The 22,500-nt window shown below is 47.0% G+C and overlaps 3 protein-coding genes across 4 annotated transcripts in view; all 3 read left to right on the top strand.

The window, feature by feature from the left end:
- The window catches only part of Wnt2 (Wnt oncogene analog 2), a 146,204-nt gene that overhangs the window by 46,458 nt on the left and 77,246 nt on the right, over window positions 1–22,500 (top strand). Inside the window, exon 6 of one of the 2 annotated variants that reach the window (XM_069307616.1) lies at window positions 3,029–3,199. The gene's annotated coding sequence lies outside the window, so the exon portion shown is untranslated. Of the gene's footprint in view, window positions 1–3,028; window positions 3,200–13,067; window positions 13,347–22,500 lie in introns of those variants that run through there. The other variant, XM_045736051.2, reaches the window with a different exon arrangement.
- LOC138355741 (uncharacterized) lies at window positions 4,282–9,653 on the top strand. The gene is made up of 2 exons (XM_069311087.1): window positions 4,282–4,324; window positions 9,286–9,653. Exons 1-2 carry the CDS (start codon window positions 4,282–4,284, stop codon window positions 9,651–9,653), a joined length of 411 nt encoding a protein of 136 aa, XP_069167188.1.
- Window positions 10,312–11,229, top strand: LOC138355739 (putative proline-rich protein 21). The gene has a single exon (XM_069311078.1). It carries the CDS (start codon window positions 10,312–10,314, stop codon window positions 11,227–11,229), a length of 918 nt encoding a protein of 305 aa, XP_069167179.1.

Below are 22,500 nucleotides of genomic sequence, written 5' to 3'. Positions count from 1 at the left end.
CATACACACCCCACAACCAGGCAACACAAAATACATATAAATCACTTGCGAGGAACAACGAGAGAAACGTACTTCTCCGGGAACAGCTCACGAGGATATTTCGACTTGTAAGCTTCCCAGACGAGATCTTCAAGGTCGGTAGGGTTTTTGATCCCCCGCGCTCGAGCGGGGATCATAAACTCAGGAACATCTATATCTGGCGGCATCGGCCAATGCCTAAGGTTACTGACGCAAGTCGCATAACGAGGCTGGGGAGCGCCAACCACGCCCTTCGAGGAAGCAGACGACACCGGAGAAGCGGACGAGGGACGCCGAGCCTGCCACGCCTTCGCCATCGGAGCAGGTGTCGGACGCTGAGACGATAGCACCTCCACGGATACCGCAGGAGACACGGAAGGGACTGCAGGAAACGGAAGAGGCGGCAAGACCGCTGCCGAGGAAACGGGTAACGAGGAAGGGGCCACAGAACATCCAGAGCGAGCATCCTTTCTCAACATCACCACCAGGCCACCCCGCTCACCACCAACTACAGCAGGGGGAATCACCGCCCACGAAGAACCGGAGCCATCCGACGCAGGCAACGCACCTGAAGCAGGACCCTCGGACACCGGACCAGAAGTGGAGGCCGAAACGCCGGCACCGGCATCCGCAGGCAAGTGTACCTCCGCCAACACCGTAGTGTGCACCACATCCGGAGCCACCCCACCGTCAACGGAAGGACGACACTCGTCGAATTCGCCAACATCAGCCCACGCAGAAGAACGCCGGGAACGCTTAGGCTCGGGCCGCACATCATCAGACCCGGAGGCAGACTCAGCGACCCGCGCAGCACCAACCGAGCGAACCGACGCACGCCGCAGCACGGCAGCCTCCTCAACCACACGGGGCACCAGGCCAGGCACAGGAGGGAATTCCGGATCCACCTCAGCTCCCAGCACAGCCGGAACAGACGGCGAGGGCGCAGGGACCGGGACAGACACAGCAGAGGAAGAACTGGAAGACGAGGGGACCGAGCAAACGGCAGGCGGAAGAGGCTCAGGGACACCAGCTGGAGCACTAGGCGAGGACCCAACCTCCGGAGGAGGTGCGGCAACAACAGGGGGCGCAACAGGCGGAGCAACAGCTGCTACAGAGGGCACCTCCTCAGCCGAAGAGACGTCCATACCCACCGAATCATCCCCCACAGGAAGGGGCGGAAAATCCTCCTCACTGAAGAGATTCACTGGTGCAACAGGAGGCGCAGAACAGTCAGCAGCCTGATGGCCCAAAAGACCACAACGATAACACGTCCGCGGCTGACGGGCGTAAAACACCCGAACGTTGTACCCCATAAGGCGCACAGAGGACGGAATATCCCCCCGGAGTCTCATGCCCAGGGTGCGAATGTTAGACCTCACACCCTGAAGAGGACTAGAAGACACCACGTTCACTCTCACACTAACAACTGCGCCAAACCGCCCGAAATACCGCCGTAGCAGAGCCTCTGGAAACTCCAAGGGAGCCCCGTGCACACTTATGTAAGTAAGTGCACCACTTCTATCCGAGAGGGTGACAGTGCCCGCACCATCCGGCAGGGGCAGTGTCCGCCCCTCGTATCGCCGGAGAATATCGCGATACGCCGCCTCCTCTGCAAACTTCACAATGGCCCTACGGGCCGTTACCAACTCGACCCCATAAATCGCAAACACAGGGACAGAGAGCAGTTCACAAGCCAGGGCAATCTCCGGGTAACCAGCCCGCACAGAGAACTCTAGTCCCACAGACTGAGCTCGGACGACTGGGGGTAGAGGGACCCCCATCGTAACGCCACGTCAGCACAGGCGAGCAGACACACACCCGCCCCCAACCAGCCGAAACGAGCAAACAACACCAACTTAGAGATTGATAACTTGTTGGTGTCAGGGTGGTTAAGCAACTGTTGTTGAGGACTGAGTGGTTCAGTGTTCTAGGATGATATTCTTCTTACGTCTTCCTCGTGACCTGTCTCAAATTTAAATTTTTAAATTTTGCCCCGAGGGGCGAGTTTATTGAGCAGCGCCACTCATCTTGTGAGTGGACACACCGCCATAGTGACAGTATTGGGCAGCGCCACTCATCTTGTGAGTGGACACACCGCCATAGCAGCATGTACAACACTCCCCAATAGGAAGAAAACCCGCTGGGTTGTTCATCCTGTCACTTGTACCCAGACACAGCTGGGACTTGCTTAACTGTCTCAAGTGACTCAAGTTCTCTTACGACAAAAGTATGGGTGGAGGAAGACAGACAACTGTGGTACAGAAAGTGTGGATGGGTAAGACTCTAACACTCAACCCACATTTTGATTGTTTTTCCCCGCTTAAGGTAGTCGAATGTGATTCCAGCTCAGCTGTTTTTCAAGAACTACTCCGAGGAACATCGTGTCCTCATAAACAATGGCCAAAATCTCGTTAATCCAACCACCTGTCCTCAGGCCAGGCTCGTTAAACCTATTACAGTCACCCAAAAAACATAACTCAATTTTGATGTATTGTGTATTAAAAAAAGGTTTTCTCTCATTTATAAAATAATTTTATATATTAAATCTATGTATAGTTAGGTTAGGTGTTTAGGTTCTCTTGCCGATTATTTGGATTTGAAGTACGTGGGTGAAGCATTCAAAGATTCGCAATTCGAACAGAGATCTTCCGCGAAGCAATTTTCGAAAATGTTCGAACATCATCTGTTGTGAGCCGTGTAAACTGTTGTTATTCATAAACCGGGAGTTTAATGGCTGGTTTAACGAGTACTTGACATGTGTTGATGAAGACGGAATTATCCACCTACCAAACCCTCTGTTCGTGAACGAAAACAAACACACGACCCACAACTGATTATGTTTCGAACAGTGCTTCGCTCACTCCCCCTTATTCGAATCACACCTTCGTTAACGCTTCACTCACGCCCTGCAACTCCAAATAATCGCCCACAGAACCACAACACCGCGCCTCTCCTCCGCCTAACTATACAACCAATATAATAACAATTAACAGCACGTTTGGTTACACAGAACACTGAAATGGACGAAGGCGTCTTTTGGGTCGGTGGCACCTTGGACAAGCACTGCCCGAGGACGGGTCCAGAGGAACACTAGCCCTCAGGACAGTCGTTATGGCTCTCTCGTTAATTATCAAGTGTCCCTCCTTGGTAAATGACTCCCGCATCTGCACCGTCTTGTACAGTAAGTCTGATTAATGTTATGTTGAAATCTGTTGGCTACAAACCGTTTGTAAAGCTCATCTGATAGTTGTTATAAACAACTGTTGTGGACATCTTTTTACAATATTTTCATGACTGTTGAAAGGACAGATTCCCGTCGATAATTGGTTTTTGACCGTGACTATTTCTTGTGTATATCTATATATAGAGCGTTGATTTTTGCCACCTTGCGTAAGGGACATGCCCTGACGTACTGCAGAGGAATGCTAGTATGTAGCTGAGTGTGTTAAGACAAAATAACAGACTAAGTGCACATACCAGTCTCAAGTGCTGGTATATGCATTTGAGTCGCTTAATTTTAAATTTTAAAATTTTGCTCCCGAGGGACGAGTTTATTGGGCAGCGCCTCTCAACCAGTGAGTGGTCATACCGTCATAGCAGCATATACAGCCCTCCCCAATAGGAAGAAAACCCGCTGGGTTGTTCGTCCTGTCACTTGTACCCAGACAGAGCTGGGACTTGCTTAACTGTCTCAAGTGAACAGCTCCTCAAACAAGAAGATTAACATCTGTCAACCCTTAAAATCTTACGTTATCATGCGGGTGCAAAATGGGGAAATCTTTTAAGAACAATATCAATATTTTCAAATAGTGTTTTTCCTAACTCAAACAATGTGGGGTTTATTATTCTACACATATTTCTAATGTCTCTCAGGTGTTCACATTCACGTAGATAGTGGTCAAGGCGGTGTCCGTCACTCTCATCACAGATTCTGCAACTCCGCTGATCAACTGTTGTTTCCATTCTGAATCTCCATGGATATTTGTATCCAAGACGGATTCTTGCTATTACTGATTCTCTCCCGCTGCCACCTCCTCTTCGTCCATAATGATTGGGATTGCCAGCTGCAACCATTTTGTACCATCGTACAGATTCACTGATTTGTGCTTCTATTCTCCTTTCCTCAGTTACCTTGTCACGGTGATGTTGAATAACTATACCTCTAATTTGTAGAAGAGTCTTGGGTATGAAGTATTCAATATGATCTCCTTCAGTGCCTTCAGCAGCCAGCAGATCTGCTCGTTCATTTCCATATATTCCAACATGGGAGGAGATCCACAGAATCTTGACGACTCTTCCCTGCTTGGTTAGTATCCTCACAGCTCTCTTGATCTCAGGGACTATCGCAAGATTTTCTGCCCGATTTTTACTTAGGCTTTGCAGTGCTGCTTTTGACTCAGTGCAGATCACTGCACCATTAGTGTTTCGTTCATGGAATCTTAACGCCATTACAATGGCAGTTAGTTCCGCTTGTGTTGAAGAGACATAGTTCTCAATACGCGCTTTTTCCTCATTTCTGCGTTGAAAAGCATTATTCTTAATTACAGTGTATGCTGCACCAGCCCTGCCATTGATAGGATTAGATGACCATCAGTGTAGATTTGAGCTAATTCACTTCCGGCTTCTTTATAAATTTCACCGAGATATTTGTGCCTCATTTCTTGTTGTTTCATGTTGGATTTTTTCGTTGCCATTTCATTGATGATAATCCTGCATGAGTCATCCTCCCAGGGAGGTAACCTCTCTACAGGCATGAGCTCACGGGCTTGCTCAAGCAGGTGAAGTTCTTCGAGGTAGCAGGATCAAGGATCTGTGATGCCATTTTTTGCTTCTCCTGTTTCCTCCTGTAAGTAGCACAGAACTTAGTTTTTTCTTGGCAATATAATTGTAATATGGTTCTCTGGGTATCTTAATTGCAAGCTTAGCATTTAGTTCCTTAATTCTGCTGTTAACACTGGGGAGGGACAACTCCTTTCATAGATCAGACGTTTTGGCAGTTCTTGGAACTCCAAGAATGATTGTCATGGCTTCATTTTGTATGTTTTTGAGCCTTCTCACATGACTTTGAGAGTAGGTGCACAAAACTGGTGCGGCATAGTCTATGACGGAGCGCACATAGGCTGTGTACATATTTTAAGCACAGCAATAGAGGCTCCAAGTCCGTTCCAGGTCATAGCTTTCAGTGCCCTGAGTCGACTTTTGCATGTTCCTATGAGTTGGTTGAGCTCCTCTACCCTCCCCTTGTTAGAGCCGACAGTGACGCCAAGGTACCGTAGTGGTCAACCCATTCAAGAGTTACGCCATTAATTTGTAGTTCTTCATTCCCCCCCCCCTTTCCCTTGTGATGTGAGTGTGGTTTTGTCTTGTTTGTGGAGAGTGTGAAACAGAGCTCAATACATTTTCTTCCAAGGAGTTCAATGGACTGTTTAATTTTTCCCAAGGTTGGGAAAAATTAAACAGTCCATTAATTAAACAGTTAAACAACGTACTGGAGTGAACGACATGGAAGAAAATGTAGAATAGAACCAGTGACGAGCAGAGGTGCCATAGGCACAATCAGAGAACATAGTATAAACATCAGAGGTCCGCGGTTGTTCAACGTCCTCCCAGCAAGCATAAGAAATATTGCCGGAACAACCGTGGACATCTTCAAGAGGAAACTAGATTTATTCCTCCAAGGAGTGCCGGACCAACCGGGCTGTGGTGGGTATGTGGGCCTGCGGGCCGCTCCAAGCAACAGCCTGGTGGACCAAACTCTCACAAGTCAAGCCTGGCCTCGGGCCGGGCTTGGGGAGTAGAAGAACTCCCAGAACCCCATCAACCAGGTATCAACCAGTCCAACGACCTAAGAAATGCCGGGACAGAAATGGTTAGGCACATTTCCTTTCACCTAATGCGTTGTTCACCTAGCAGTGAGTAGGTACTCAGGAGTTAGTCAGCTTGTTGTGGGGGGGTTGTCTCCTGGGCGGGGTATGTAATTCGACCCTGGGGGAGGGAGGGGCGGGGACCTCCTCAATTAAAGCCTAACGTGTATGAATATACTCTGGCTTCCTATCCCCCGACACACTGAATTATATGTTTTAAACATATGACTGTGGTAGTGGTGTCCTCTGGTAAGCATAAAGTGAAGCTAGTATTATATTATTCAGAAATCTTCCTAAGATATTGTGGACAACTGAAGAGACATTAGATGGCGCCTTATGTGGCCAGGTTACCAGCAGATGTTTAAGACGATCTGAGGCAGCAGGGCGCTAGAGGCGGGTGCCAGGCGCTAGAGCTGGGTGCCCTGACACTACTATAGTTGTTGAAAGAGTTAGCAGTTGTTGGCGGGTCAAGGGTCAAAGTGGACTAAATATAAATAACTTGTTATTGCTTGCAGGTGTTTTAAGAAAACGCCAAATATGTGCAATCACCCTGAATTCCGCTCAAAAAAACGCTCAAGAGTCATATTTCCGTTAGGCGTCGTATTTTGAAAACTGCAGATCAAATTGGGCAAAATAAGACCAATCGCCGTTTTCACTAATGTGAATATTTCCGGTATAAAAAAGTCGTAATTTAAATCTCCAAAGATGTGCAATCACCATGAATTATGTTAAAATAACACTGAAGAATCATATTTCCGATAGGCATCGTATTTTGACAACTGCAAGGGGGGATTTGAGCAAAATATGACCAATTACCGTTATCACTAATTTGCATATTTTAACTCCAAATATGTGCAACAATTTAATTTCATTCACCTGGGCTGCTAGGGACTCGAACCCCGGACCTCACTCACGCGAGGCCGAAGCTCTATCGACTGGGCTATGAGTAGTATTAATAATGGAAGATTCCAGAAGCAACTACTGCTGCCTTCATTCAACTAAAATATTGCTGTTCGTTATCCTACGTTACCATGACAGATGCGAATGTCCCTTTTCCCCTTGTCCAACCTTCCTGTTCTTTAAGAACCTGGAACGTATATATATAAGTTTATAAGCTGCACACGTCGTATGATTTTTGTTTTTCATTCACATTCACAAATTCCTCGTGGATTTTACTCAGTAAAATATATCATAATTGGCTGCCAGGTTGATCCCTCTGGCCAACCTCAGGTGTGGCTCTGGAATACTTATACATCGCTTTAAACTTCTTCAACTTAAAAAACAATCCTGCATATTCATTCACAGCTTTTTTAAACCAACAACCATCTCGATAACACTCAACAAACATTTCAACTAACAATATAGTTGATGACGAAGAACAAGAGCGTCGCGGACAAAATATCTTGAGTATAACACAGTCTGGCATCGTACATAATTCTCAAAGGCAATTGGTGTTGGAAGTGGAGGGGGCGGGGCCGTGGAGGGGGCTCCACCTCGTTACTCTCAACCCGTTATTACTCCTGTACACATTTGTATTCATAAGCAATGGTCAGACTTGATATACTTCTACGGCGAAATGTGATGCCCATTGTACTGTGGTGGGCACAAGGGGCACTACAGGTGCTGATGGGCAGCGAGGGTGTGTGTGTGTGTGTGTACTCCCCTAGTTGTGCTTGCGGGGGTTGAGCTCTGGCTCTTTGGTCTCGCCTCTCAACTGTCAATCAACTAATGTATAGGTTCCTGAGCCTACTGGACTCTATCATATCTACATTTGAAGCTGTGTATGGAGTCAGCCTCCACCACATCACTGCCTAATGCATTCCATTTGTCAACTACTCTGACACTGAAAAAATTCTTTCTGATGTCTCTATGGCTTATTTGGGCACTCAAATTCCACCTGTGTCCCCTAGTGTGTGTGCCTCTTGTGTTAAATAGTTTGTCTTTATCGTCGACCCTGTTAGTTCCTCTGAGAATCTTGTATGTGGTGATCATGTCCCCCCTAACTCTTCTGTCTCCCAGTGACGTAAGGTTTAATTCCCGTAGTCTCTCCTCGTAGCTCATACCCCTCAGTTCAGGGTACTAGTCTGGTGACAAACCTTTGAACCTTTTCCAGCTTAGTTTTATGCTTGACTAGATATGGACTCCATGCTAGAGCCACATACTCCAGGATTGGTCTGACATATGTGGTATACAAAGTTCTGAATGATTCCTTACACAAGTTTCTAAAGGTCGTTCTTATGTTGGTCAACCGGGCATATACCGCTGATGTTATCCTCTTGATATGGGCTGCAGGGAACAAGTCTGGCGTGATATCAACCCCCAGGTCTTTCTCTGTGATTCTTGAAGTATTTCATCTCCCAAATGATAGCTTGTGTCTGGTCTCCTGCTCCCTACACCTATCTTCATTACATTTCATTCGCTCGGGTTAAACTCTTAACAACCACTTGTTCGAGTTTGTTAAACTCTAACAACCACTTGTGTGTGTGTTTGTGTTTACTATTTGTAAGTAAATTAAGTTTCTTGTTTAAGTGTGTGTGAAAGAGAGAGAAGGATTTTTCTCTTTATGAGCCGAACTGAAACCTGAGTGTGTTCAGAGTTCACTCATACAAATATTACAAAACCTTGTATAACAAAGTACACTTAATGAATCAATCGAAGGAATAAAATTACCTTTTACAAAGAACTTAAGACCCATTTTCTTTGAAGAAAAATACACGATTCGCATAAATAATCTTACGAAAATGCTTAAAGCAGCAAAGAGAATACTGTCAAGAAAACGAGCCTCTGAAGGCGGTAAATTAACCTGGAAAGTAGTTAAATTACATATACTTTGAATACTGAAAATATGCAAATTAGTGAAAAAGGCGATTGGTCATATTTTGCGCAAGTTGACCTGCAGTTTTCAAAATACGACGCCTATCGGAAATATGACTCTTGAGCATTATTTTTTAGTGGAATTCAGAATAATTGCACATAAAATTGTCATCCACACTTCCGTGTTGGAGAAAACAAATGTTAGTTGAACTTATAAAAGACTGAAATTTCGCCAACTTTACGCACGGACAAATATAACTGAACTTGCAGGCGATGAGTCACAATAACGTGGCTAAAGTAAGTTGACCAGACCACACACTAGAAGGTGAAGAGACGACGACGTTTCGGTCCGTCCCGGACCATTCTCAAGTCGATTGTCAAAAGTCAAAATAAAACTGAACTTTACCACATGCGCGGCAAGCCGATAATATAGGAGCTAATGTCCTCATATTACGCTATAACAAAAAACAAATAACATTTAATTAACGTTGAACCGTGAATTCCATCGTCATTTCTTTACGATGAGATCAAAAGAGCCGTTAATCTGGAATATGAACCATGTAAGATTTATACTAATGAGGGTTGCCAGAGGTCACCTTTGTTGAACTTTACACCTGGAGAGCTCAGTCCGGCCCGCCGCTACATGCCCCGGCTCCCGCCGCTACATGCCCCGGCTCCCGCCGCTACATGCCCCGGCTCCCGCCGCTACATGCCCCGGCTCCCGCCGCTACATGCCCCGGCTCCCGCCGCTACATGCCCCGGCTCCCGCCGCTACATGCCCCGGCTCCCTCCGCTACATGCCCCGGCTCCTGCCGCTACATGCCCGGGCTCCCGCCGCTACATGCCCCGGCTCCTGCCGCTACATGCCCCCGGCTCCTGCCGCTACATGCCCCCGGCTCCTGCCGCTACATGCCCCCGGCTCCTGCCGCTACATGCCCCCGGCTCCTGCCGCTCTAAACGGAGACCAAATTGCTCCAAATACATTTGGCTTTAGTTTTCATTTCCATACAAGCATGAGATCCTGGCAGTGGAAGCCTCGCTCAGATGTTCCTCTGATTATCCTGTTGACTGTGTACACCAGGGTGAAGTAATTGGTGAAAGCATCTCTCTCTCTCTCTCTCTCTCTCTCTCTCTCTCTCTCTCTCTCTCTCTCTCTCTCTCTCTCTCTGTCTCTGTCTCTCTCTCTCTCTCTCTCTCTCTCTCTCTCTCTCTCTCTCTCTCTCTCTCTCTCTCTCTCTCAGCAAATGTACAAATGGTACGTTTGTACATACGGTACAAATGATGGAAGCAAATTTTTTTTAGGATCAGTGAAAAGCCGGAGGAACACTGAATAGTTGCATAAATAGGAGCAGGGAACAATAAGCTGGTACAAGAAACAATAAGCAGCAGCAGGTAACATGGAACAGAAGCGTTGGGATGGAACACAAGAGTAAAAATACGTACCAGCAGCAAACTGGGGAACATGGATGAGTGAGGAAAGCGAGGACCAGGAACAGTAACATGGTATAAGAGAAGGAGGAACATGGAACAGGAGCAGACGAGGGGAGCGCGCCGTGTTTAGGAGGTCAAGTTACAGAGATGGCGGAGGTCATCTTGTGACCCTTATCTCCGGGTTATGTCCAGGCTGCTGTTACCTCTTACCTGGCAGCCTCCACGGCCTCAACCACGCCTCCACGGCCTCAACCACGCCTCCACGGCCACACAACCACGCCTCCACGGCCTCAACCACGCCTCCACGGCCACACAACCACGCCTTCACGGCCTCAACCACGCCTCCACGGCCACACAACCACGCCTCCACGGCCTCAACCACGCCTCCACGGCCACACAACCACGCCTCCACGGCCTCAACCACGCCTCCACGGCCTCAACCACGCCTCCACGGCCACACAACCACGCCTCCACGGCCACACAACCACGCCTCCACGGCCTCAACCACGCCTCCACGGCCACACAACCACGCCTTCACGGCCTCAACCACGCCTCCACGGCCACACAACCACGCCTCCACGGCCTCAACCACGCCTCCACGGCCACACAACCACGCCTCCACGGCCTCAACCACGCCTCCACGGCCTCAACCACGCCTCCACGGCCACACAACCACGCCTCCACGGCCACACAACCACGCCTCCACGGCCACACAACCACGCCACCACGGCCACACAACCACGCCTCCACGGCCACACAACCACGCCTCCACGGCCTCAACCACGCCTCCACGGCCTCAACCACGCCTCCACGGCCACACAACCACGCCTCCACGGCCACACAACCACGCCACCACGGCCACACAACCACGCCTCCACGGCCACACAACCACGCCTCCACGGCCTCAACCACGCCTCCACGGCAACACAACCACGCCTCCACAACACCATTACCTTCATGTGATACATCACATCATATCATTTCGTGGACTGTTATCCCTGACTCCACCCCCCCCCCTCTTAAAGCACATACCCGAGGCACTCACACTCTGAGGCACCCGAGGCACTCACACTCTGAGGTACCTGAGGCGCACTCACTCTGAGGCACTCACACTCTGAGACACCCGAGGCACTCACTCTGTGGCACCTGAGGCATTCAAACTCTGAGGTACCTGAGGCACTCACACTCTGAGGCACCTGAGGCACTCTGAGGTCATTTCCTTTTCTGTAGTCTAATCTTCCTTTCCTGACCCGGTGACTAATGCCAGTATTCCAAGACCAGAACACAATGGTTGCTTCTCGTGGAGGTTCATCCTCCAGGTCCTCACTGTTATCCTCATCCTGGGTGAGTATAAGGGCCTGTAACCCAAGGTGCATCTCCACTCTCTCTCTTGAGGGAGCGGAGATGTACCATTCCTTCCATCCGTCCCATCCCAAATCCTGATAGTTGATAGATACTTTACCCTGATAGTTCCATTCTCTCTTAAGGTCATCTTTTGTATGTTGTGCTCAAAAGTTTCTTGACATAACTTCCACTGATTGTTCACTCTAGGTTTCTTCACATCGTGGATCTTGTTTTTTTCATTACAACCTGGCCATAATTTATGGGTTCCTCATGACAGTGATTTTGCTTTCATTTTGTGTGTTGCTGCTGCTGTGTTTCGTCGTATTCTTGCCTGGGGTTTTCACTTGCTTGTTGGTGGGTTGTGCATTACCAGCTCCAATATGTCCATCTACTATGGGAGTCCCGGCGAAGTAGCGTATCCTTCTGTATCACGAACTGATAGTTCCATAAATGTCTACTTGTATATTGCTCGGAGTGCCTCTCCGCTTCTTAATCTTTATTTCTTTTCTTTCTTTATTGCTTGATCTCCCTCTCTGAATCTATTTCATCCCACATCATGTACTATATTGTGGCTTCCAGGTCTGTAGTCGTGTCGGGTTCTTTTTCATTTACTTCCTTTTTACTTCATCTACTTTGTCAGTGACTCCATCAGCATTGGTATACTATATGATGAGGCTCATCCTCGACACTTTGTTCTTTCAGTCCTCATATTACCTGTTTCTGATGGTGGGAGCTGCAAGTGACAGATGACAGCAGTGTTGTGCAGGACGAGTGGCTGTGAGGTAGGCTGTGGTGAAGTAGAGGCTCTGAGATTGACAGATAAAGAGAAGAATATTGATTGAGATTGTGAGGAAAATATTGTGTGTGTGTGTGTGTGTGTGTACTCACCTATTTGTGCTTGCGGGGGGTGAGCTCTGGCTCTTTGGTCCCGCCTCTCAACTGTTAATCAACTGGTGTACAGATTCCTGAGCCTACTGGGCTCTATCATATCTACATTTGAAACTGTGTATGGAGTCAGCCTCCATCCACCACATGTGTGTGTGTGTGTGTGTGTGTACTCACCTAATTGTACTCACCTAATTGTGCTTGCGGGGGTTGAGCTCTGACTCTTTGGTCCCGCCAGAGCTGGCGGGACCCACCAGTGTGTGTGTGTGTGTGTGTGTGTGTGTGTGTGTGTGTGTGTGTGTGTGTGTGTGTGTGTGTGTGTGTGTGTGTGACCGCCCCCTTCCATATTGCTGCTGTTCCCGTATTCTCATGCCCTTCTGTCCTTCGTATTTTGTCTGCGTCAACATCCTCACGTCCCCATCCGTTCCTTCTGTATTCTTTTGTCTCTCTCTTGTCGACATATTCTTTGTTCGCCTCTTTCCCTCCTTCCTACCCCTCCTGCTTCTCTTCCTCCGTTCATTCCCTCCCTCTGTGCCCACCATCCCTTTCATCCTTCCCTTCCTCTACCCCCCCCCCCCCTTGGAGGTCCCTGGAAGGGGGGGAGCGGGTGGGTGCAGGCCCCAGGTGCGTGGCGGCGTGTGGCAACCCCCCGCGCCTGGAAGACAGGGTCGGGACGTCATTAGCAACATAACGTGAAACCGATCCGTCGGGGCTCGTGCGTCGGCGCGATTTGTCCGTCCGACCCGTCCACGCGGCCTGGAGGGTCGTAAGACACAATCGTGCGGGGTTGTGTTGTGGGGCGCGTGTGTGTGTGTGTGTGTGTGTGTGTGTTGCGTGAGGCAGCGCTGGGGAGACACGCGCGTGTGAGTGATCACTCGCTGGAAATTCATCACGCAATTTCTCCATCATAACTACGCATCGGTCGTTCGCCGCGCGGATTGGTCCCTGGGTGCTTTACTGTGACCAATCACACAGGTGCTTCACATAATCGTAAGATACCGGCAATTCTACAGTCAGAAAAGATGATAGTCGTAACTAGCTAGTTTGGGTATAATTAGTCACCTCGGTCATCTTAAGAACGCAAGACAGTGATCAAGTTGAGCCTTAAGACGTAACAAGGTCCTTCCCGCTGCCAAGTGAAATTGGCTGACATTAACTAGTTAGTAAAATACCCGAAATATTGCACAGCAACTAAGACGGCAACAACCCACATTGCATGCTGCTCAAGATGCAATGAAAGATGCGCATTTGAGGAAAAAAAAACTCACGTATTGTTAAAAAATCTGTTATTGATGGGAATGTGTTGGGCGGGAGACAGTGAAGGGGAGGACTACGGTGACGGTGACGGTGATAACACTGTAGGGTAGATGACAGTGTATTACGTGAGTACAACTCCATGAGTACACTCAGTTGAGTGCAGCTTGGAGAGTACATACGGCTATATTCAGCTTGATGAGTGCATACACCTGCATTCAGCTTGGTGAGTACATATAGCAGTATTGAGCTCGGTGAGTACATACAGATTAAACTTGAGAGTGAACAAAGTTACGGAAGCAGACGAAACGTTGATTAAATTTGAACTATGGAGAACGGCTAAATACAGGCTATTGAAGTAGACGTTCACCTGCGGGTAGTGTGGCTGGGGGCAGCGTTCACCTGCAGGTAGTGTGGCTGGGGGCAGCGTTCACCTACAGGTAGTGTGGCTGGGGGCAGTGTTCACCTGGAGGTAGTGTGGCTGGGGGCAGCGTTCACCTGCAGGTAGTGTGGCTGGGGGCAGCGTTCACCTGGAGGTAGTGTGGCTGGGGGCAGCGTTCACCTGGAGGTAGTGTGGCTGGGGGCAGCGTTCACCTACAGGTAGTGTGGCTGGGGGCAGCGTTCACCTGGAGGTAGTGTGGCTGGGGGCAGCGTTCACCTACAGGTAGTGTGGCTGGGGGCAGCGTTCACCTGGAGGTAGTGTGGCTGGGGCCAGCGTTCACCTGCAGGTAGTGTGGCTGGGGGCAGCGTTCACCTACAGGTAGTGTGGTTGGGGGCAGCGTTCACCTAGAGGTAGTGTGGCTGGGGGCAGCGTTCACCTGGAGGTAGTGTGGCTGGGGGCAGCGTTCACCTGGAGGTAGTGTGGCTGGGGGCAGCGTTCACCTGGAGGTAGTGTGGCTGGGGGCAGTGTTCACCTGGAGGTAGTGTGGCTGGGGGCAGCGTTCACCTGGAGGTAGTGTGGCTGGGGGCAGCGTTCACCTACAGGTAGTGTGGCTGGGGGCAGCGTTCACCTGGAGGTAGTGTGGCTGGGGGCAGCGTTCACCTGGAGGTAGTGTGGCTGGGGCCAGCGTTCACCTGGAGGTAGTGTGGCTGGGGCCAGCGTTCACCTGCAGGTAGTGTGGCTGGGGGCAGCGTTCACCTAGAGGTAGTGTGGCTGGGGGCAGCGTTCACCTAGAGGTAGTGTGGCTGGGGGCAGCGTTCACCTGCAGGTAGTGTGGCTGGGGCCAGCGTTCACCTACAGGTAGTGTGGCTGGGGGCAGCGTTCACCTGCAGGTAGTGTGGCTGGGGGCAGCGTTCACCTAGAGGTAGTGTGGCTGGGGGCAGCGTTCACCTGGAGGTAGTGTGGCTGGGGGCAGCGTTCACCTGGAGGTAGTGTGGCTGGGGGCAGCGTTCACCTGGAGGTAGTGTGGCTGGGGGCAGCGTTCACCTGGAGGTAGTGTGGCTGGGGGCAGTGTTCACCTGGAGGTAGTGTGGCTGGGGGCAGCGTTCACCTACAGGTAGTGTGGCTGGGGGCAGCGTTCACCTGCAGGTAGTGTGGCTGGGGGCAGCGTTCACCTGGAGGTAGTGTGGCTGGGGGCAGCGTTCACCTGGAGGTAGTGTGGCTGGGGGCAGCGTTCACCTAGAGGTAGTGTGGCTGGGGGCAGCGTTCACCTGGAGGTAGTGTGGCTGGGGGCAGTGTTCACCTGGAGGTAGTGTGGCTGGGGGCAGCGTTCACCTAGAGGTAGTGTGGCTGGGGGCAGCGTTCACCTGGAGGTAGTGTGGCTGGGGGCAGCGTTCACCTAGAGGTAGTGTGGCTGGGGGCAGCGTTCACCTGCAGGTAGTGTGGCTGGGGGCAGCGTTCACCTGGAGGTAGTGTGGCTGGGGGCAGCGTTCACCTGGAGGTAGTGTGGCTGGGGGCAGCGTTCACCTGGAGGTAGTGTGGCTGGGGGCAGCGTTCACCTGGAGGTAGTGTGGCTGGGGGCAGTGTTCACCTGGAGGTAGTGTGGCTGGGGGCAGCGTTCACCTACAGGTAGTGTGGCTGGGGGCAGCGTTCACCTGCAGGTAGTGTGGCTGGGGGCAGCGTTCACCTACAGGTAGTGTGGCTGGGGCCAGCGTTCACCTGCAGGTAGTGTGGCTGGGGGCAGCGTTCACCTACAGGTAGTGTGGCTGGGGGCAGCGTTCACCTGCGGGTAGTGTGGCTGGGGGCAGCGTTCACCTGGAGGTAGTGTGGCTGGGGGCAGCGTTCACCTGCGGGTAGTGTGGCTGGGGGCAGCGTTCACCTGCAGGTAGTGTGGCTGGGGGCAGCGTTCACCTGCAGGTAGTGTGGCTGGGGGCAGCGTTCACCTGGAGGTATCAGTCAACTACGGATATCTGAGCGCCTACTCTCAGGAGCTCCGCGCTTATATTAAAATGCTCAACATCCGGCCTGCACTCAGAATTCGCTAATTCGCGCTCATCTTCAAGGCGCTTATCTCTAGGCACTCTGCGTTCAGCCAGCGTTCACTTACTAGAGCTGAGCGCACATAATCAGCGCTTACCTCCAGAGGCACAACAGGTGAGCGCTGATCAATATGGCATCCACGGCTCATCTGGGCTGATTATCGGGACTATTACCTGTGTACTCACAAGATACACCCTATGGGTTCAATGGTACAATGGGTTTCTCCTTTCGTATTTCTAGCTGGTACCCTGGTATTATGAGCTGGTACCTTTGTATTATCAACTGGTACCCTTGGTATTATGAGCTGGTACCCTTGGTATTATGAGCTGGTACCCTTGGTATTATCAACTGGTACCCTTGGTATTATGAGCTGGTACCCTTAGTATTATCAACTGGTACCCTGGTATTATCAACTGGTACCCTGGTATTATCAACTGGTACCCTGGTATTATCAACTGGTACCCTGGTATTATCAACTGGTACCCTTGGTATTACTAGAGACAGTACCGTACAAAGAATCACGTCGCCACTGTGCCACATAACGTGATAACGTTTAATAACAATAAGAACAATATTCCTCACATCGAAAGTTATTTCAAATAAGAAAACAGTGTAAACTGGTTTTAATTAAATAACTGTGTAAAACTACTGTGAACATAACATAGTTTCGGGTCTGTTAACACGACGCCTCATTATAGAATTAAAAGATTCTTAAACAATAAGATAAAAAGTGTATATCTATAAGTGATAAGATACTAGATTTTGTATAGTAGTATTACAAGAAGGGGCGACTAGGGGGGGGCAGGGGGTCTGGGGCTGCTGTGGGGCATTCACCACCCTTAACCTCTGGGCGTTAACCTCTGTGAGTGCCGGAGCACCAACACAAGGTGCCAACACAGGGTGCCAACACAGGGTGCCAACACAGGGTGCCAACACAGGGTGCCAACACAGGGTGCCAACACAAGGTGCCAACAAAGGGTGCCAACACAGGGTGCCAACACAGGGTGCCAACACAGGGTGCCAACACAGGGTGCCAACACAGGGTGCCAACACAAGGTGCCAACAAAGGGTGCCAACACAAGGTGCCAACACAGGGTGCCAACACAGGGTGCCAACACAAGGTGCCAACACTGATGCCGAGAAAACACATAAATTACTTTCGTGAATTTGAGATGGTTTTTAAGCACGCTTACACGAGCACAACCAGTCCTCGGGCGGTGCTCGTCCAAGCTACACAGAAAACATCTGTGTGGCTTAGACGATATTGGATGTGGCGTATTGCGCGAGCTGATAAATGCGTTATTTTGTTTTTTTCTGAAACGTAAATTATTATTTGTATTATTTGGATGTATGTTAAGGTTGGCCAACGTTTAATTGTGTGTTTTGATACTGTTGGCAATTATTTGTTTTGTATAGCATTAAGAAAAGTGGTTTTCAAACTTAAAAAGTTATTAATAAGGGATCTTGCGAGAAATAGCCAGGATTACTGGTTTGTGATGTGTATGTACCGACATAGGGACTTTCCACCAGTTGGTTATACACACACACACACATACACACAAACAACAAATGTAGAATATTTTCATCTATGAGGATTTAATTAAAGATATATGAAATTTTTGAGTCAAGTACATGTAACACACAGATGATATTATTTGGCTCACTACTTACTGTCTTAATGAGGTGTCCAAGACTGCTTCCTGTCCTCACTCCTGCCTACACTCCTCTCTTATCATATAACATTTTCGTAAATATGTGGATTTGTTAACTATATTATTACGGCTTATTGTATTTATATATTCACTCTAACCGTCCAGTCCCAGTGTTTGGGGCAGCATTGCTGCCCTCCGTCCTATCCTAAACCGTTATCCTCATAGCCCTTGCAAGTGCTGTATAGTCGTAATGGCTTGGTGCTTTCTCGCGATAATCACCTTACCTTCTCTCACTCTCAGACTGGCGAGAATGTTGTGACAAATGACTGAACACTGCATAAGACTTTTGCTCATTTCAAACAGAACAAATCTGATATTTTTAAATAATATTATATCTGCTTACGAGATATTGTTATGGATATTAGTGACGGATTGTATTTCCGTCATCTATTTTTAATTGGCTTAATTAAAGAGAACTCGGTACGGAGATTACAGGTCAACTATTCCTGCTAGAGGAGACTTTAAAATAAAATCATTATCATTGTGTACACTGTATGTGTCTTCACCTGCCGCCATATTATGTGTATATCTTCTGCGTACTTTCAAGTTTCTTGACACCTCTTACAACAATTATTATCAACATCTTTATTGACAAAGTTAATTAAAAATTTTGCCTAGTCAGAGTAATTCAATTAGGTCTTATTAGAGTGAGGTTGATGGACGGATTTACTCTCACACAGGACAGAGGATTATACACAAGACAATAGGTCTAAACGGTAGGCTGAAGCATATATATATATATATATATATATATATATATATATATATATATATATATATATATATATATATATATATATATATATATATGTAATCATGGTTGCAATCAACTAAATTAAACAGTATATATTTCAGTTTACGAATTTGTAAATGCAACTTTCTATTGTGCACTGCCACACAAGGGTAGGGATGGATTCTTAAGAGATGCAGCTTAAAAATAAAATAAATAAAATTGTTCTGCATTCTTTGAAATGGACAAGCAAATTTAGGATTAATTGTTAGGATATCGTCCAGTACACCAGGTTCAATGAAATAGTTACACAATAGGGTAGTACAATAGGAAAGGAGGTCTAAAATCTTTACGGTTTCACATTCAACAATATAGTGTTCTAGTGAATGCATTAAAGGTTTATCACAGAGTTTACAATCAGAATATTCTGGTAGTGGCTCAGCCTCACTAACCTGCCAGATGTGTCTATAGCCAAGGGCGAGCTCTCGCAATGACTACATCACACTACCTAGTCCAGTTACTGTGCTGACCATACAAATACATTTCAGTACAAAAGTTGTCATAGCTTTTAATACTACAACTTTTACGTCTTTTGGCATTTCAAAGTTCTTCTAAATTTGAAGTAATGTATTTAATTTGTATGTTTTTAATAATTGGATTAGATAGTCCAAAGTCATAATCTGTTTTCTTTCCTGCAAGCCTCATTGGCCAGTCGATCTACATAGTCATATTTTCCATCTCCAACATGGAGTTGGATCCACACAAATGTTATATAAACGTTATTATCATTGGCAAAAATTACATTCCATTTAATATTACAAGCTTCCATAGACATGAATTATAATAGGTTATTTAAGGACTGCAGAACACTTTTAGAGTCACAGAATATCACTCCACCACCATTGAGCTTAAGGTATTCAGTGGCTAGATAAATACCCAATAGCTCAGTCTGTGTCGTGCTTGCCCAATTGTTCATTCTTTGTGTACTACACATGATCATTTCATTCCCTTTATATAATGCACATGTACAAACTGCTCAACCAGTGCTCATTTGCACAGAACCATCAGTAAAGGCATAGGATTCAGCTGATTTGAGATTTTGAAAATGACTGTCAATAGCTTCTAGTGTTATACATTTCATAGTTTCAATGTTATTAAGTTTGCTTTACACAGATGGGTGTATAACGTATAGAGACCTGCCCAGCTTGCCAAGGGGGGAATATATAGTTAGAAAAATTATCAGGATTAAGAGACCCATTCAGTTTCACAAGATTACTGGCACAACAACTGAGCCACACACACTAAGGCGTTTCTTGCGGAGGCTTGAGTGAACATTCAAGAGTTGTTTAGAGTGGATCTCTTGCGACAATGTGATAAAATAGACACGACAGCGCCTAAGTATTTCCTGTTTAATATTTCTTCGTGGGTATTCCATTATTCCTGACGTGTTAATTCCTTTGCAACTCACACTCTCACACACACACACACACACACACACACACACACACACACACACACACACACACACACACACACACACATGTCCACTCCCAGGTCTTTTTCTCTAGTTGTTATAGGGAGATAGTTGCCCCTTCAACGTGTACTGTCATTTTGGTCTCCTGACGCCTGCTCCTACTTTCATCCGCTTACATTTGCTGGGGTTGAACTCCAGTAGCCATTTCTCTGACCAACTCTGCAACTTGTTGAAGTCCTAACCTAACCTGAGGCCCTAACAAGCCTTACTCTCCGTAACCCGGCCGTAACTGACGTATTCAATAGGCATTTTCTGTTTTTTTGTGTGTGTGTGTAAGTCACAAAGAAATTAACAGATAAGGAATAATAAAATAAATACTAAATAAGAAATACACGCAGTCGTATCTGTTTTATCACATTCTCGTAAGTGATGTCAAGTTAAGATGGTAAAAGGATGATTATAAAATAAATATATATACAGGCGGGGTTGTACCTCTAGTTGTACCCGCAGCCTCTGGTTGTACCCACAGATTGTCGAGTTCCTCGTGTTCCTCAGATGGTGGGTAGGAACGATGAATGCAGTTTGCGTTTCCCCTCTGTAGCGCCACGTTGAGTCGCTGGACGAGGAAGCTGGCTGCTCTGGAGTATCTTGTTGTTTCAGTTAGCTTAGAACCCAAGTCCCTTAAAACACCAGTGGCACACCCGGGCACCAAGAGTCTCCAAGGCAATAGGGACAAAATTGTAGTGTTGATCCAGATCTTAGTATTTCTGAGACTCGGCACCTTCCCTCTTAGTGGCAGCACCACCCGGATATGCACATTGAAGTCCACGTAGGTGTTAGTCAAGGTTGAAATGCATGTGTAGTCTGTCACACCAACTGTCTACCATTCTTCCAGGTGTTCACTGTGATCCCGTCTGGGCGACCAACAGGCTCGCCAGAGTTGTGGGGCATTAGGTAACGGGGCTCTCTCTCTGCTGGACAACCAGCTGTGGTAAGGCTTAATCATATATATATATATATATATATATATATATATATATATATATATATATATATGTCGTACCTAGTAGCCAGAACGCACTTTTTGGACTACTATGCAAGGCCCAATTTGCCTAATAAGCCAAGTTTTCCTGAAATATTTTATTTCCTCAAATTTTTTTCTTATGAAATGATAAAGCTACCCATTTCATTATGTATGAGGTCAATTTTTTTTATTGGAGTTAAAATTAACGTAGATATATGACCAAACCTAACCAACCCTACCTAACCTAACCTAACCTATCTTTATAGGTTAGGTTAGGTTAGGTAGCCGAAAAAGTTAGGTTAGGTTAGGTTAGGTAGGTTAGGTAGTCGAAAAACAATTAATTCATGAAAACTTGGCTTATTAGGCAAATTGGGCCTTGCATAGTGGGCTGAGAAGTGCGTTCTGGCTACTAGGTACGACATATATATATATATATATATATATATATATATATATATATGTATATGTATATGTATATGTATATGTATATATATATATATATATATATATATATATATATATATATATATATATATATATAATCAAGTACTATATACTGTCCCCTGTACTTTACTCTAGGCAGTTATATACTATATATAATATTGAGCACGAGAACTATTGTGATGAGAGCTCAAAGTGAAGTGACACATGTGACAAGAGTGGACCAAGTTAGGGGGCACAAGTGGTGTAATAAGACACTCGCTCAACGTAAACATTGACACGATACGCACGAAGATTAATTTCTTCAACGTTCAATTTACTGGTGCCATATATCGACTTATTTACATGAGCGTGTGAGAAATGGGCCCGAGTTGCTTAGGTGGTGCGAGGCTGGTAAGCGAGCAGGGGAAATTGCTGATTATATGGTGTGTGTGTGCGTGTGTGTGTGTGTGTGTGTGTGTGTGTGTGTGTGTGTGTGTGTGTGTGTGTGTGTGTGTGTGTGTGTGCGCGCGCGTGTGTGTGTGTGTGTTAGTGTGTGTGTGTGTGTGTGTGTGTGTGTGTGTGTGTGTGTGTGTGTGTGTGTGTGTGTGTGTGTGTGTACGTGTGTGTACGTGTGTGTGTGTATGTGTGTGTGTGTCCTTGTCTCTCACACACTCCACTCCACATCCTCCTCTCATACACACACAATCATTCATATATATATATATATATATATATATATATATATATATATATATATATATATATATATATATGTCGTACCTAGTAGCCAGAACTCACTTCTCAGCCTACTATTCAAGGCCCGATTTGCCTAATAAGCAAAGTTTTCCTGAATTAATATATTTACTATAATTTTTTTCTTATGAAATGATAAAGCAACCCTTTTTTCTATGTATGAGGTCAATTTTTTTTATTGGAGTTAAAATTAACGTAGATATATGACCGAACCTAACCAACCCTACCTAACCTAACCTAACCTATATTTATAGGTAAGGTTAGGTTAGGTAGCCAAAAAAAGCTAGGTTAGGTTAGGTTAGGTAGGTTAGGTAGACGAAAAAACATTAATTCATGAAAACTTGGCTTATTAGGC

This window comes from Procambarus clarkii, chromosome 6, assembly GCF_040958095.1.
Source record: "Procambarus clarkii isolate CNS0578487 chromosome 6, FALCON_Pclarkii_2.0, whole genome shotgun sequence".
In the NCBI taxonomy this organism is placed as follows: domain Eukaryota; kingdom Metazoa; phylum Arthropoda; class Malacostraca; order Decapoda; family Cambaridae; genus Procambarus; species Procambarus clarkii.
The sequence above is the reverse complement of the archived record's forward strand: the minus strand, read 5'-3'. Positions and strand labels throughout refer to the sequence as shown.

What these genes read in the sequence shown, in the direction of transcription:
- LOC138355741 (XM_069311087.1), top strand. Translation starts at nt 4,282, where the DNA reads ATGGGAGGAGATCCACAGAATCTTGACGACTCTTCCCTGCTTG. An exon ending in TGACGACTCTTCCCTGCTTG is followed by an intron (nt 4,325 to 9,285) that starts GTTAGTATCCTC and finishes GAGGGTTGCCAG; the next exon opens with AGGTCACCTTTGTTGAACTT.
- LOC138355739 (XM_069311078.1), top strand. Translation starts at nt 10,312, where the DNA reads ATGTCCAGGCTGCTGTTACCTCTTACCTGGCAGCCTCCACGGCCTCAA.